Source organism: Orycteropus afer, unplaced genomic scaffold, assembly GCF_000298275.1.
Source record: "Orycteropus afer afer isolate SDZICR_OR568_19922 unplaced genomic scaffold, OryAfe1.0 scaffold00003, whole genome shotgun sequence".
Classification (NCBI taxonomy): domain Eukaryota; kingdom Metazoa; phylum Chordata; class Mammalia; order Tubulidentata; family Orycteropodidae; genus Orycteropus; species Orycteropus afer.
Genome location: NW_006921590.1, coordinates 16777444 through 16793845, shown reverse-complemented (window position 1 = coordinate 16793845; position 16402 = coordinate 16777444). Strand labels below are relative to the sequence as shown.

The 16402-nt window shown below is 37.2% G+C and overlaps 1 protein-coding gene across 1 annotated transcript in view; it reads right to left on the bottom strand.

The window, feature by feature from the left end:
* The window catches only part of PP2D1 (protein phosphatase 2C like domain containing 1), a 52220-nt gene extending 36362 nt beyond the window's left edge, over window positions 1-15858 (bottom strand). The window contains exons 1-2 of the mRNA XM_007937315.2: window positions 15843-15858; window positions 5522-5819 (exon numbers count right to left, since the gene is read on the bottom strand). Of these exons, the coding sequence (XP_007935506.2) occupies window positions 5522-5819; window positions 15843-15858 (314 nt within the window). The remainder of the gene's footprint in view (window positions 1-5521; window positions 5820-15842) is intronic.
* Window positions 15859-16402: the final 544 nt, after the last annotated feature.

The window sequence follows — 16402 nt, the reverse complement described above, 5'->3', positions numbered from 1 at the left end:
GCATTGTTTCCAGCAACACAGCAACATGCAAGCCACCACAGTACAACAAACTGACATACAATTGGTGGAGAACCACCAATTGACCCAGCAATTCCACTCCTAAGTATGTACCCAAAAGACTTGAAAGCAGAGATTCTAAAAGAACATGTACACCAATGCTCACTGAAGCACAATAGCCATTGATTCATAATAGCCAAAATGTGGAAACAACCTAAATGCTCATCAACAGATGAATAGATAAATACAATGTGGTATGTACATACAATGGACTACTACTCAGTCAGTAGAAGAACTGACTTGTCTTGATCCATGCTACAGTATTATGCTTATTGAAACAAGTTCATCACAAAAGGACAAATATTTTATGGCCTCACTCAAATAAAAAGACAAGAAATGGCAAATGTATAAAAAGCAACATTTATTAATGGTTGCCAGGGGTAGGAGGGAGGGAAAAAGAGGAGGAAATTTAAAAGTAATGGAAAAATTGCATTGATTAAGGGTAGGGTCGAACAGCCAATTATTGTAATTGCTGTCAATAAATTGTACACCTATAAAAAGTTGAGTTGGCAAAAGTTATGTAATAAATATATCTATAACAACAACCAAAAAAAGAAAGAGTAACTGCTAAGGATGCTTATCCACAACCAAAAACTTCATGGAACTTAGGTCTTTGATTTAGGGGTTTAGAATCATGGTTCCAAGGGACATGACAGTTGTTTGGCCTAATACCATGTTTAGTGCTTCTGTTCTACCTCCGAGTTTATTTCATAGTGCCTTGGGTCTGAAAAGCTTGCAAGTGGCCACCCAAGTCAGACAATTGATCTCTATTCACCTGGAGCAATGGAAGAATGAGAGTCAGAAATAGGAGGAGGATATGGAATGTGTGGTTAATTGCCTCCATGAATAACTGCCTCCTTTGCCATGAGACCAGAAGAACGGAACCTTTACTAAACATTTTGATCAAAGATTCTATACAAAAATCCTGATCAAAAGAGAGAAAATCAGAACACAATTTCAAATTTCTATGGCCTCCAGACATTCTGGAACCATGGGGGCTGGATGAAGCCCTGAAACTATGGCCTTGAGATAATTTTCAAAACTTAAACCAAAATATCCCCTGATGTCTTCTTAAAGCCAAAGAATAGTTTAGCTTAACTAGTAAAAAATGTCTGCTTTGAGCATTATACTCTTTTAAAAAACCAAAACCAAACCCACTGCCATCGAGTCGATTCTGAATCCTAGTGACCCCCATTGGGTTTCTGAGGCAGTAAATCTTTACGGAAGTAGATTGCACAGTCTTGCTTCTTCTGAAGAGTGGCTGGTGGGTTTGAACCACCAACCTACTCTTTTAGGAACTCTCTATGTGGAATCAAAGGAAAAACAGCAACTCAAAAGATTGGATAGGAACATTAGAGTTTATATTATTGGGAGAGGAACAACTCAGAAAAAGGGAGTGATGTTTGTAGAACCCAAGAATATTATGAATAGCCCTGAATTGTACATGTAGAAACTGTTGGATTGTCTGTTTTGTATATTCTCAAAAACAAAAAAACAAAATTTGAAACAGTAATAATAAAAAGATGCCTTCTCTGTCTATCCTAAGGGGAAAGGATACTGAAAACTCTACCAAATAAAAACATATTGTATAAACACATGAAATTGCAATGCTTAGGGAGCAATGTGTTCTATGTAAAAATAATTTTTTTAAAAAAACCAGCAAATCAGTTGGAGAAGTTTGTTTTAATAGCAGAACCTAAATCTGAGTATTTCAGAATTGTATAATATGTATTTACCAACTTGTTGTGGTAAATTGTATATTTCATCAATTACTTACAGTTGTGTCACATAGTTTAACAAATAATAATAAACTGGACAAATATGGTACAATTTCCAGAAATGCACATAAATTAATAATGAATGCATAAGTAAAATAATATAATGGCTATAGAAGGCATGTAAACATATTTAAAATTCTTGACAGTATTGGCGCCTGTCAGTAATGCAAAAATCTTATTTCTTGGAAGGAAAGAGTTCCATGATAAATGATAAAATGGTGCAATATGGAATGGGCCTAAGTGCTTTTAACAAACTTCATATATGGTTTACACATAGCCATAAAATTAAAAATTAAAGAAATAAGTAAAGTTCTGATAGTTTTAAGTATTTTGTCACTTATCATTTGTATCTAATTTCCTGAAATACACAACTATATTAGACCCAACTATTCATCTTTACATTAAAATTTTATTCACAGATTTCACCTTCATAAATGACTCTAGAACTTTTGGGAAATTAAAAATCTTTAGGATAGGTTTCTCCTCTCAAATATTAGAATATATTATCTCAGTTGCTGTCAAATCTGTTCCAATTTATGACAGCCTCACACGTGTCTGAATAGAACTGTGCTCCATAAGATTTCCTCTTTTTTGTTTGTTTGTCTTAAAAATTGATTGATGTTTATTTAATATATGATTTTCAAATCAGGGTAACATTTCAACTTCAAGGTGTCAAAAATGTTCCAAAGATGAGAATGCCTCTAATGACTCTTATACCCAATCTTACCGGCATTGCTCGGGGAAAAAGGGCTGGAACAAAACTGATAAACAATTTGTGGTTAGGAAGGATTTCATACAGCATTGTCTTGAAGTTAAAATAACTACTGATTTACCATAAAACATAGTCCTTTGTCTGACCTTTGGAGTCTCTATTTCCCAAAACTGACTGAATTCTTCAGAAAACACAATGCTCAAGGCAAAATAGTCTTATTAATTTATCTAGACCATTATTTGACTCAAAGGTGACTTTTAGAAATTAGTTTCTTCAAAGCTTAAATTTCAAAAGGACTTCTAATGGACAATGGCCTTAGTGGGTTACCCTAACTCCACAGACTCCAAAAATCTGGATTCCATGAGTTTTAAAACTGTTTGTCAGTTTCCTCCCTTTTGATTTAGATTCTGCTGTACAATCTTTGATCAAAAACTTTCAACAGTGGTAGCCAGGCACCATCCAATTTCTTCTGGCCTCATGGCAAAGGAGGCAGCTGTTAATAAAGGCAATCATCTAGCATGGAGTCTAGTTTCTCCTCTGTCTGGCTCTTTTATTCTCTGCTGCTCCAGACAAACAGAGACCAATTGCTGCACCTTGGGTGGCCACTTATAAGTTTTTAAGACCTCAAGCACTACACAGTGAACTAGTAGGTAGAATGTTATTGTTGTTGTTATGTGCTGTCGAGTTGGACCCAACTCATAGTGACCCCTCCTTGGGTTTCCGAGGCGGTATCACTACAGAAGTTGATTGCCCAACCTTCCTTCCAAGGAGTGGCTGGTGGGTTTGAACCGCCAGCCTTCCAGTTAGCAGTCAAGTGCCTTAGACACTACGCTACCAGAGCTCCTTCCCTACCAGAGGTAGAAACACTAAAAACAATATTAGACCTATTATTTAAACAACCCAGAAAATGATGACCCAAGGTCTTTGAAAACAAGGAAACAAACCTCATGAGGTGTTTGGTTGAACAGCATCAGTACCTGCTTTTCGTGTGCCTCAGAAGCACTATATTCTGCAACATTTCAGATTGTGTGTTATTAATATAGGTACAGAAATGTTCATTTATTAAGGCACAGACTCTTCCTTGGGAGATTAACATGGAATCAAATGCTACTCTATTTTGTAAAATCATAGTTTGAATTTCTGGTATTTCTTTAGTTATGGTCTTTACAACTTTTCTAAGTTTATTAACAGAAATTTCTAACTCAAGAATTACAATTCTAAACTTATTTAAAGTCTGATTATTTTCCTTTAATGAAAGAATCAGTTATTTCAGTAACTAATATAAACTATCCTATGGTAATAAGGGTTTTTCTCATTTCCTAATTCTTCATCTAATCCCTTTTAACATTTCTTTTCTGGTCTTAATTTTACATTCCTCTCATATTTCTTATTTTTCTTTTTGGTTAATTGATTATATATAAGCACATGGGAATAACCAGCCTAATTTACAGGTAAAAAAAAAAAAAAATCCATTAGTTAAATAGTTTAGGAGCAAGAAGAAAATTGTTTCTTATTTTCAGAAAATAGAACTTTAAAACATCAGCAATAATGAAGCCAGGTTTCCTGTCCAAAACTTAATTTTGTTCATTTTAGCTTCCTGTTTCAAGATCTTAAATTCTTTCTGAAATCAGGCTGTGCTCTATCAGTGCATTAGCAGTCTTTCTGGTTTTGCATTATTAACATTTATTTAAAATTAACAATTTCAAAATTTCTATAAAGAATTATAAAGAAAAGTATAATTAGCCCCCATATACCTATCACTAACTTCAATCACTATCAGTTCTGTTTTTTTCACTCGTTTGGTTCACTCTCATATCAACTCTATTTTAGTTATTTTTTGCTGGAGTATTTTAAATTCCATGATCCTACCAATGTCACGCATAAATACCTCGGTCTCATTAACAAATTTGCTCAGCCCCCATTTATTTCAATACCTACAACAGGACAGCCACTGTACAAGGTGCTAAAGATGCACAGATGGATAAGGCTTTCATCTTGTCCTTGAACCTACCAGGGAGGAGTTCACAGTGCTATCCATAGGCTTATCCAAGTCATTAATAAGAGACCTAAACAGGTCAGAAGAGCCTCGGGAAGAGCCCCATTAGAGTATTCAGCCAGGAATTTAGACTTTCATGCCCCTAGGAATGGCATCATAAGACCTTAGAAGCTGAACTAGAAAAATCCCTAGTTGAGAGAAATCAGCAAGAGGTCCAAGCAAATCCAAAGGCATGACCAATTAGCCAGCAGGATACAGAGGACCAAGCAAAAGAAATGGACAGGCAAACAGAGAAGAAAATGTGAGTGAATGAACAGACAAATAACATTCTTCTGACCAAGATGTACAACAAATATTTCTAATTATTATTGTTTGTAATATTCACGTATAAGATGCAGTTTTTCTGAGGCATGATGGACTGGACTACTGGGACAATATATAACACAATGATACTATGATTTAACTTGGCATCAATTCTTTATATCAGAACTTTCATTATTTTGTATATGTATTTTGGATAGCCATAATGCAGTGCTCTCAAACAGAACCATTCTTAGAATGTTATTTGTCCATTGATTCATTCATTAATTCATTCACTCATTCAACTGATGCATAATTCAATGCCTGTTATGTGTCAGGCACTATTTATTTTATTTGCTAAGGATACAGCAGTGAATAAAACAGGCATGATTCTTAGTGAAGCTTATATTCTGGAAGTAAAAGCAGACATTTAACAGAGAAAACAAACATACTACCAGATAGAAATGAGTGTTATAATAAAAATCTAGCAAAATAAAAGCATAGTCCTCTCTTCTGTATAGGGTGGTCAGAGGAATATATCACTCTTTGATGTACACAGTTTGAAAGAGAAACCAAGATTACATTAGGTAATTACTAAGAATGAGGAGCAAATTGAACGCTGCAGATATACTAGTTACTGTCCTAATTTACTATCTAATGATAGCTAAGAAAGTTTACTTTAAAGCAGCATTAGTTTCCATGCTCTTTGGCAATTGATCCGTTTCTTTCTCATCTTGTTCTCTTTTCCCTAAGTTCTGTTCCTCCAGCTTGGATAGTGGTGATGGTTGAGGTTCAGGTGGTGGTGATGATGGACCAGTTGAGATGGTGGCGATGGCAGTAGTGGAGGTGGTGGTAATGGCAGAGGTGGTGGTGACAGTGGTGGTGGGACCACTGACTTGATGGTAGAATTCTTTGTATGGAATGTTTATTACATCAACTGGAACCTCGTCAGAAATCCCTTTATGATTCTGAAAGACTGTGGAGCACTTATGCAGCAAGTTATATTAAGTAACAAACTTACCTTTGGAATTTCTGAAAGAAAGCTAAATTATTAAAAATACACGGTTTTATACAGCCTAGAAAACTCTATAGGGCAGTCCTACTCTTTCACATAGGATCACTATCAGTCAAAATCCACTTGATGGAATCTAACAAAAACAAAATAACATACCTGCATAATAGTAAAATAAAATATGAGTAGTGATTATCAAGTGACTTTTTTTCTAGTAAGTTGTGATACTTTGAAAATAGTGATTCCAGGAGGCTATATCCTTACTGCCACCACTCATCTGTCAGTTTGTTGTACTATAGTGGCTTGGATGTTGCTGTGATGCTGGAAGCTATGCCACCAGTATTTCAATACCATCAAGCTCTGGCAGCATAGTGCCTAAGACATTTGACTGCTAACCAGAAGGCTGGCGGTTCAAACCCACTAGCCATTTTTCGGAAGAAAGGTTTGGCAATCTACTTCTGTAGTGATACCACCTCAGAAACCCAAGGAGGGGTCTCTATGAGTTGGACCCGACACAACAGCAGTGAGTAAGGATGGTGGACAGGTCTCAGCAGAACTTCCAGACTAAGACTGGGGAGAAGGTTGGGGCCATCAGCTTCTGAAAAAAAGCGGCCACTGAAAACCTTACGAATAGCAGTGAAACTTTGATATATTACTGGAACACTTTATGAAATGAACATTATAAAACTTTTTGAAGTGGAACATTATTGTTACAGTGCCAGAAGAAGACCCCTCAGGTTGCAAGGCACTCAAAATACAGCTAGGGAAGAGCTGCCACCTCAAAACAGAGTCAAACTTGATGATATGGGTGGACTAAAGTTTTTGGGACCTTCATTAGCTGAGGTGGCATGACTCAAAATGAGAGAAAACAGCTGAAAATATTCATTAATAGTTGGAACATGGAATGTACAAAGTATGAATCTAGGAAAATTGAAAGTTGTGAAAAATGAAGTGGGATGCATAAAGATCAATATCCTAGACATTAGTGAGTTGAAATGGACTGATATTGACAATTTTGAATCAGACAATTATATGGTCTACTATGCTGGGAATGAAAAACTGAAGAGGCATGGCATTGAATTCACCATCAAAAAGAACATTTCAAGAGCTATTCTGAAGTCCAGTGCTGTCAGTGATAGGATAGTGTCCATACATCTACAAGACCAGTTAATACTACTATAATTCAAATTTACACACCAACCACTAAAGTCAAAGATGAAGATATTGACAATTTTTACCTACATCAGCAGTCTGAAATTGACCAAACATGCAATCGAGATTATTGATAACTACTGGTGATTGGAATGAGAAAGCTGGAAACAAAGAAGAACCACTAGTAGTTGGAAAATATGGCCTCAGTGAAACAAATGACACTGGAGAACACATGACAGAATTTTGCAAGACCAATGACTTATTCATTATAAATCCCATATTTCAACAACATAAATGGCAAGTATCCATGTAGACCTTGCCAGATGGAACACAGAACACACAGGAATCAAATTGACTACATCTGTGGAAAAAGACAGTGGAGAAGCTCAATATCATTAGTCAAAATAAGGCCAGGAGCTGACTGTGGAGTAGACTATCAACAGCTCATATGTAAGGCCAAGTTGAGGCTGAAGAAAATTAAAACAAGTCTGTGAGAGCCAAGATACAATCTTGAGTATATCCCATATGAATTTAGAGACTATCTGAAGAATGGATTTGATGCACCAAACACCAGTGACCAAAGAACTGAAGAGTTGTGGGATGACACCAAGAACATCATACACGAAGACAGCAAAAGGTCATTAAAAAGACAAGAAAGGAAGAAAAAGCCAAACTGAAACTTGCTCTTGAACACAGAGTAACTAAAGCAAATGGAAGAAATGATGAAGTCAAAGAGATTAACAGAAAATTTCATAAAGACAACATGAGAAGATTAAGTATTATAATGATATGTGCAAAGAACTGGAATTAGAAACCCAAAAGGGTAAAACATGCTCAGTATTTCTCAAGCTGAAAGAACTGAAGGAAAAATTCAAGCCTTGAATTGCAATATTGAAGGATTCTATGGGAAAAAATATGGAATGATTTAGGAAGCATCAAAAGAAGATGAAAGCAATACACAGAGTCACTGTAGCAAAAAGAATTGGTCAACATTCAATCATTTCAGCAGGTAGCATATGATCAAGAACTTATGGTACTGAAGAAAGAGGTCCGAGCTGTAATTCCTTCAGAGCTGGAGAAAATAAGACTCCAGGAATTGATGGAATACCCACTGAGATATTTCTACAGATGTAGCTCTGGAAGGACTTACTCATTTATGCCAAGAAATTTGGAAGACAGCTACCTGACCAACTGATTAGAAGAGATGCATATTACTGCCCATTCCAAAGGAAAGTGATCCAATGGAATGTGGAAAGCATTGAACAATATCATTAATATCACACATAAGTAAAATTTTGCTGAAGATAATTTAAAAATGGTTACAGTAGTATATTGACAGGAAACTTTCAGAAATTCAAGCTGGATTCAGAAAAAGATGTGAAAAGAGGGATATTATTGCTGATGTCAAATGCATCTTAGCTGAAAGTGAAGAACACCAGAAAGATGTTTATGTTTTATTGACTATGCATAGGCATTCAACTGTGTGCATCATAACAAATTACAGATAACATCACTAAGAATGGTAATTCCAGAACACTTAATTGTGCTCATGAGGACTTGTACATAGACTAAAAAGTGTCATTTGAACAAAACAAAGTGATACTGCATGATTTAAAATCAGGAAGAGTGTGCACCAGGGTTATATCCTTTCACTGTACTTATTTAATCTGTATGCAGAACCAATACTCTGAGAAGCTGGATTACATGAAGAAGAATGTGGCATGAGGATTGGAGGAAGACTACTTAGAAACCTACAGTATGAAGATGATACAACCTTGCTTGCTGAAAGTGAAGATGACTTGAAGCATTTACAGATGAAAATCAAAGACTACAGCCTTCAGTATGGATTATACCTCAACATAAAGGAAACAAAATTCCTCACAACTGGAACAATATGCAACATCATGATAAATGGGGAAAAGATTGAAGTTGTTATGGATTTCACTTTACTTGGATGCACCATCAATGCACATGGAAGCAACTGTCAAGAAATCAGATAACAGACAAGTATTGATTTGGGTGAAGGGAAGGACAATGTACCAAAAGTGACTGATCAATACAGTGGCACTGAGGAAGAGGAAAACACAGAGAGGTACACAAGAGGTACAGACAACAAAGATAAACCCCTTTACATATACAATACTGTGTTGTCAGTGATAACAAACATCAATCTATGGGTAAATAATGGGTAGATGGGCTGAATGATCAAGTATGTCTAGACAAAAGGGAATATACCCATGACCCTATATAATATTGGCAGATGATATTTCTACATTCATATTTGTATGTGCTGTAAGAATGTCCAGATGTATAATAGAGCTCAAAAGGGGTAAAGTTTTTATAACTTCTTGGCTACAGCCAACCTCCCTGAAGGAGTAAGTAGGTGGACCTATATGCTTGGGACCATGGTCACAGGGGACATCAAGATCAATTGGCATAACATACTACAAAAAAAAAACATTGTTTGACATCCTACTTCGGTGAGATGTGACTGGGGTCTTAAAAGCTTGCAAGTGGCCATCTAGATGCAACAATGGGTCTCTCTTCGTCCAGAGCAAAGAAAAAGAAAACCAAAGACGCATGGAAACAATTAGTCCACATGACTTGTAGGTCATGCAATCCTCAGCCTATATGACCATGAGACCAGAACTATGTGGTGTCCAGAAACCATTGTCAACCACTTGGAAAGGGATCACTGCTGAAGATCCTGGATAGAGTGGGAGAGCAATGTGGAACAAAACTCAAAATCATTAAAAAAAAAAAAAAAAAAGATGAGGTTTTCTGGTCTGATAGAGCCTGGTGGGACCCCCAAGACTAGGGCTCCTAGTTACTGTTCAGGTCTGGAACTGAACTCACTCCTGTGGATTCCAGCTAGACAATAGACAGGCATATAGGGTGAACATTTACATCAGGTAGATATGCTCCTTAGAGTGATCAATCTTGGGAGAACAGAAGGACAGTATTCACACAGGGAGACACCTCAGGGGGTGGGAATGCATGGGAGGGAAGGACACAGGGAAGAGGTAACTATGGTGGGGGGAGTGGTAAGAGAGCTGTTACACTGTGGGGAATTGTAGTCACTGTCACAAAACAAAATGTGTATGAACAGCTGTATGGAAAATGAATTTGCTCTGTAAACTTTCACCCAAATCACAATAAAACTTTTAAAAAAGAAAGAAATCAGATAACATTTTGCATTGGGCAAATCTGCTGCAAAAGGCTTCTTTAAGGTGTTTAAGAGCCAAGATGTCACTTTGAAGACTAAGGTACAACTGACCCAATCCATGGTCTTTTCAATAGCTTCATATGCATGTGAAAGCTGGACAACAAATAAGGAAGAATTGATGCATTTGAACTTTGATTGGTGGTGAAGAATATTGAAAATACCATGGACTGCTAGAAGAATGAGCAGATCTGTCTTGGAAGAAGAAAATGCTCCTTAGAAGGGAGAATGGCCAGACTTTGTCTCACCTACTTTGGTCATGTTGTCCGAAGGGAGCAGTCCCTAAAGAAGGATATCATGCTTGGTATTGTAGAGGGTCAGCGAAAAAGAGGAAGACCCTCAATGAGATAGATTGACACAGTGGCTGCAACAATGGGCTCAGGCATAGCAAGGATTGTGAGGATGGTGCAGGTCCAGGCAGTGTTTCACCGTACACAGGGTCACTATGAGTCGGTGCTGACTTGATGGCACCTAACAACAACAACAACGATATCCTTACTGTGGAGTCTCCAGGGGGTGCGAACAGTTAACATGCTCAACTGCTAACTGAAAAGTTGGAGGTTCATGTCCACTTAGAAGTGCCTTGGAAGAAAGGCCTGGAGATGTAATTCTAAAAACTCAACCATTGAAAACCTTATGGAGCACAGTTCTACTCTGACACACATGTGGTCACCATGAGTCAGAGTCAGCTCAATGGTAACTGTACAGAGAGTTGCCTCCAACCTAGGATATGGCACTTCAAGTTACTCTCTAGGACATCTCTTATCTGACCCACAGAACCTGTCCCAAGTTACTGTCTGAACATTATAGATTTTATTTGGACTATCTTTTTGACTCTTGACCCTAACTTCACTTCTGACCAATATCTTTAGTTCCTATGTCCCCAATATCTTTATCCAGGCTAGGTCAGAACAAGAGTCTTAGAGCAACTTTATTGCCCATTGAAGAAGTGTGGACAAAACCAGCTGTTACTGGACATTTCCATGGGGATGTATCACAGTCAACTCAAAGTTGACATGTCCAAAATGGAATTTGCCGTCTCTCCTCCAGAGTCTTCTCCTTCTGCCATCAACTTGGTTAAGCTGGAAAGTATGCTGCCCAGAATCTCTTTTCCTGTATGGTTCCAGGTTATAGTTGGCCTAGAATGAAAGTTACATGAGGATGACTTTATGTAGGAATTACTTAGAAACCACTATGCTCTGAATGTTGTCCTGATTCAATGAGATGACCCACAGATGCAGAGGTGCCTGGCAAGTTCCAATTTCTCCTTGTTTTTCTCTATTCTGTCTTCACCTCTTTCTCCAGATTATTGGTCCTGTAACCAACAGCCCCAGCCCATCACCAGACACTTGCCTATGGATCCACAGGGCAACTGCCTCCTCTAGGCTTCTCATCAGCCTCCTTTTTGTGTTCCCACTTCAGCAGCTAGATGTGCTTTGCTTCTCTGACTGGTTGGTGACTTCTCTGATCTTCAATTCCCTTTCCCAGACTTTCACTTGCTCATCTTCTCCCACAAATTGTATAAGATTTAATTCGAAAAATAAATCCTTTATTCTACCACTTCAAGGGTTCTACTTTATTGATTGGACCATAGCAGATGCAGGCACCATCACATTCTCCCTCCTTTCAGGATATCAGGAATTGTTCAAACTGTCTCTTAAATATTCCTCTACTCATTCACTTCTCTCTATCCCTATTGCTCCAGCATACCAACATCTCTTGCTTTATTACTGCACTGGCCTGCTAAGTGGTCTATGCACTTTCAGTCTTGTTTTCTCTCAATGGATTTTACTTACAACAACCAGAAGCAATCCTCTGCCTAAGGCCTTTTCCTGTCTTCTCCTTGTTTTGGGGATAAATGTATTTGACAAAGCTCTGTCTCTTGGCTTCAGCTTACTTCCCCAGCTCATCATTGTCCCCTTACCCCATGCTAGTATTCCATAGTGCCATTGAAAAAAAATCTGTGCCATTTTGGTAGAAAATAGTTATTTGATTGCCTTTATCTTAATTTCTTCTTACTCTTTGCTTCTCGAATCACTGAGAGTATGTAGGTACTGCATATCCATTTCTAGAAGCAGCAACATCCCAATGACACCATATGTGTGAGAAAGAATTAGATAGCTCTTTCAAGCAATTGTCAAGTCTCTTGTAAGTTTCCTGGGGGTGGGTCAGGGATCTCAAAGTGTGGCTGTGGTGCTCATATCTCGCTTTCATGTGCAGCCCTCAGGCTTGAGCGGGACAGTGAGTAGTAAGAAGGAACTTGACAGAAGTTCACGAATGACTTAAAGTCAACTTCTCCCTGGAGAGGCAAATACAGAGAAAATACAGTCCTGAAAGTTTCCCAAAGGAGAAGAGAGGCATATCTCTACATGGGTTCTCAGCAGATTTTCTCTCAATGTGTATTTGTTGTCTGTTTATTAATTGTCTCTATCTGTCAATTGAATAATTAATTTATCTGTTATTTTTATTATTTACTTAAATAAAAAATACATTTATTTATTAGATATTCTTTTTTTGAAGGTATTCAAACAGTACAGAAGTATGTAGAGGAAAAGTAGTAGGTCTCTTTTCCTCCCAGGTGACAAGTGCCATAAGTTGGGTGTGTATTTTTCCAGACAGAGTTCTATGTATTTTTTTCATATATATGTGAAAATATAGACACAATCTATTTTTAAATTTAGACCTAATTTGCATGCAGTCAAATGCACAAATTTTGAATGTGTAGCTTGGTGAATTGTGATGTAAGAATATACTTGTAGACTCCATCAAGTCTTGTTTTCTGTATTTTAAAAATAAATTGGCAAAATAATTATCGTATTATATTGATATTTATTTTTGTTTATTAGTATGGGTTGAGGATTTTTCAAATCAGTACCTATCAATCTATCTTATTCTTTTTAATGGTTGTATTATATTCTGCAGTAGATATAAAGATGTAGCATAGATGGTTTAACCATTATGTACATTGGAGGCAACAGATTTTTTTGTGTTAATGATTAACACTACCATGAGCATATACTTGCATGCAGGCATGTTTGGGCACCTGTTGGGTGCCTAAAATTTGAGTGGAAGGAGCATGAGATGGAGTCAGGCTGCCTGGGGTCAAATCTGAGCTTGCTGTTGACTTTTTGAGTGCTCTTCTCCATGGCATACAGCAACACCAGGCAAATAATTTAAACCAGTTTGGGCCACAGTTTTGTTAGCTGTGAAACAGAGATGATAATAGTAATCTTGCTGGGTTGGTATGAAAATGAGAACTGTCTGTCAAATGCTGAACACAGTGTATCAAACAGATGCTCAATAAGTAATCAGCATTATTATTATTAATATTAACCTAGCTCACTGCTGTCAAGTTATATCCAACTCATAGAGACCCCTCCTCAGGTTTCCGAGGTGGTATCTCTACGAAAGTAGATTGCCCAATCTTCCTTCCAAGGAATGGCTTGTGGGTTTGAACTGCCAGGCTTCTGGTTAGCAGTCAAATAAATTCCTTAGGCACTATGCCACCAGAGCGCCAAAATATCAACCTAGTGATAATATTTAGTAATTTCACATTCCACAGTCATCTTTGTATTTGTATTTACATTAAGTTCTCTTCATCTCCCTGATTCCCTTTCATCCATCTGCTCTTTTCTGACCCTCCTACCACTTTGGATCCGTATCACCCTTACTTGTGCACACACAGTACAAATGCACATGCTGACACACACACTTAATCATGTTTAAAAAGCAACTTGGAAGAAAGAGTAGGTGGGAACATGGTGTACAACGATTTCAGAATCTAAAACATATCTTATTCTAAGACTATCATGTGTCCATAAAATGATAACTGCTATATGAGTGTTGGAAGCTCTGGTAGCATAGTGCCTAAGGCACTAGACTGCTAACCAGGAGGCTGGTGGTTCAAACCCACCAGCCACTCCTTGGAAGGAAGGTTGGGCAACCCTACTTCCGTAGTGATAACTGCCTCGGAAACCCAAGGAGGGGTCACTAGAAGTCGGGGCTGACTCGATGGCAAATAACAACAACAACATATGAGTGTTAGGTTTGCTGATCATAAGGAAAAACAATAAGGTAACTTAGGAAGGTGATGGCTACTTAACTAAAGCACAAAAATAAAACAACTAATTGGAAAATAAGAAGTGCCCATTAGATATTACAACAAGAAAATTATTTAACTAGGAAGAACAAAAATATGTATGAGAGAAAAATACATGTATGAAAGCTGTAAAGCTACTAAAAACATAAAAGAAAATACAAATAAAGGCCAACATTCATCTTGTTCTTGGATTGTTGTTGTTATATGCCATCGAGTTGGACCCGACTCATAGTGACCCCTCCTTGGATTTCCGAGGCAGTATCACTATGGAAGTAGATTGCCCCATCTTCCTTCCAAGGAGTAGCTGGTGGGTTTGAACCACCAGCCTTCTGGTTAGCAGTCAAGTGCCTTAGCCACTATGCTACCAGAGCTCCCTCAATATTATATAGATGTAACCACTAAAAGGGGGAGAAACAAACTATCCACAAGGAGAATATATTTGCAACACACATACTGACAAGATATTTGATACAGAATATGTCAAAATGTAAATAACTCAAATAAATCAACAATAAAAAGTCAAAGATTACCTTCTCACCAAAAAGGCAGAAGACTTGCAAGACATTTCACAAGAGGAAAGGTGATTAATCAGTAAACAAATGACAAAAATACTTCATCTCTAAAAAAAAAAAAAAACCTGAAATGCAGATTAAAATCATAATGTAATAAAATTTTCTACCCACCATATTGGCACAAAACATTAAAATTTGACCATTCCAAATGATGATGAAGATGTGGAGTGATGAGAACTCATATACAGTACATTGCTCATGGGAGAAAAAATCAGTGCAGTCAATTCAGGAAACAATAAGTCCTATCTCACAAGTTGAAGATGCACCTATCCCAAGGATCTGAAAATTATGGCCTATGGGCCAACTTGGCCCATCACCTCCTTTTTTGTACTGTCCATGAGCTAATAATGATCTTTACACTTTTAAATGGTTGAAACAAATCAGAGTAAGAATATTCATGACCTGTGAATATTATATGAAATTCTGATTTCAGTGCCCATAAATAAAGTTTTATTAGAACACAACCATGTTCATTTATTTACATATTGCCTATAGCTGCTTTTGCACTAAAACAACAGGGTCAAATAGTTGCAGCTGAGATGTAGGCTTGCAGAACCTAAAATATTTACTATATGTCCCTTTACAGAAAAATTTGCTAAAATCTGACATACTCTTATGTCTTAGTTAAGTCCATTTTTAGTTGTTTATTCTATAGAAACTATTGTGTATGTGCACCAAGAGATATGCATAAGAATGGTTATATTAGTTTAATAGACAATTGTGAAAAACTAGAAACAACACAAATACCCAACAATAAGTTAGCTATTGCTGTGCAACAAACTACCACAAACTCAACAGCACATAACAACAACACAACAACAACAATATATTCATGAGCAAACATTGAATGTTACAGAAAATTAGAAAGCTGACAACTCAAGAGAATGTTTACACTTTACAATGGTTGTACGAATTATTTGTTCTATGTTTTGAGCACTTACCTGTAGGGGTAGGCATGAGACATAAAGACTAGTGGCAAGTCTCTACATTTGAGGAGCTTGGTGCCTTGGGGAAGACAGACACACAGATGCATTAGTAGATGATAGAGTAAAACCTGCAAAAGCCAGAACTTATGTAGGACAGAAACCTATCAAAAGAGGAAAACTCAAAATATTTTCCACTAAAATGAGCAACAGAAAAGTGGTAAGACTCTGTTAAAGGTGAAAAAAATGTGAGGCCAAGAAAAACAAGGCACTCCTGTCCTGTTCCAGTTCTCACAGGTTTTACTGTATCAATATCAGAGCTTACCATATACTGGAGCCATTTCTAAGCATTCCAGCAACATCATCTCACATCCATACAAGAGCCCTGCAAACAGGCATCCTTAACCCATTTTACAGACAAGGACACTAAGGATACAGAAGGTAAGATAACTTCCAGATTTGGAACTCAAGCTCAGTTGTGTTGACCAGCAAAAGGGCAATTTTTTTATACCAGGCAAAGAGTTAAAAATCTATTCATTTTAGATGAAAAGGACAATTGGCAATTCATCTGCTTAATG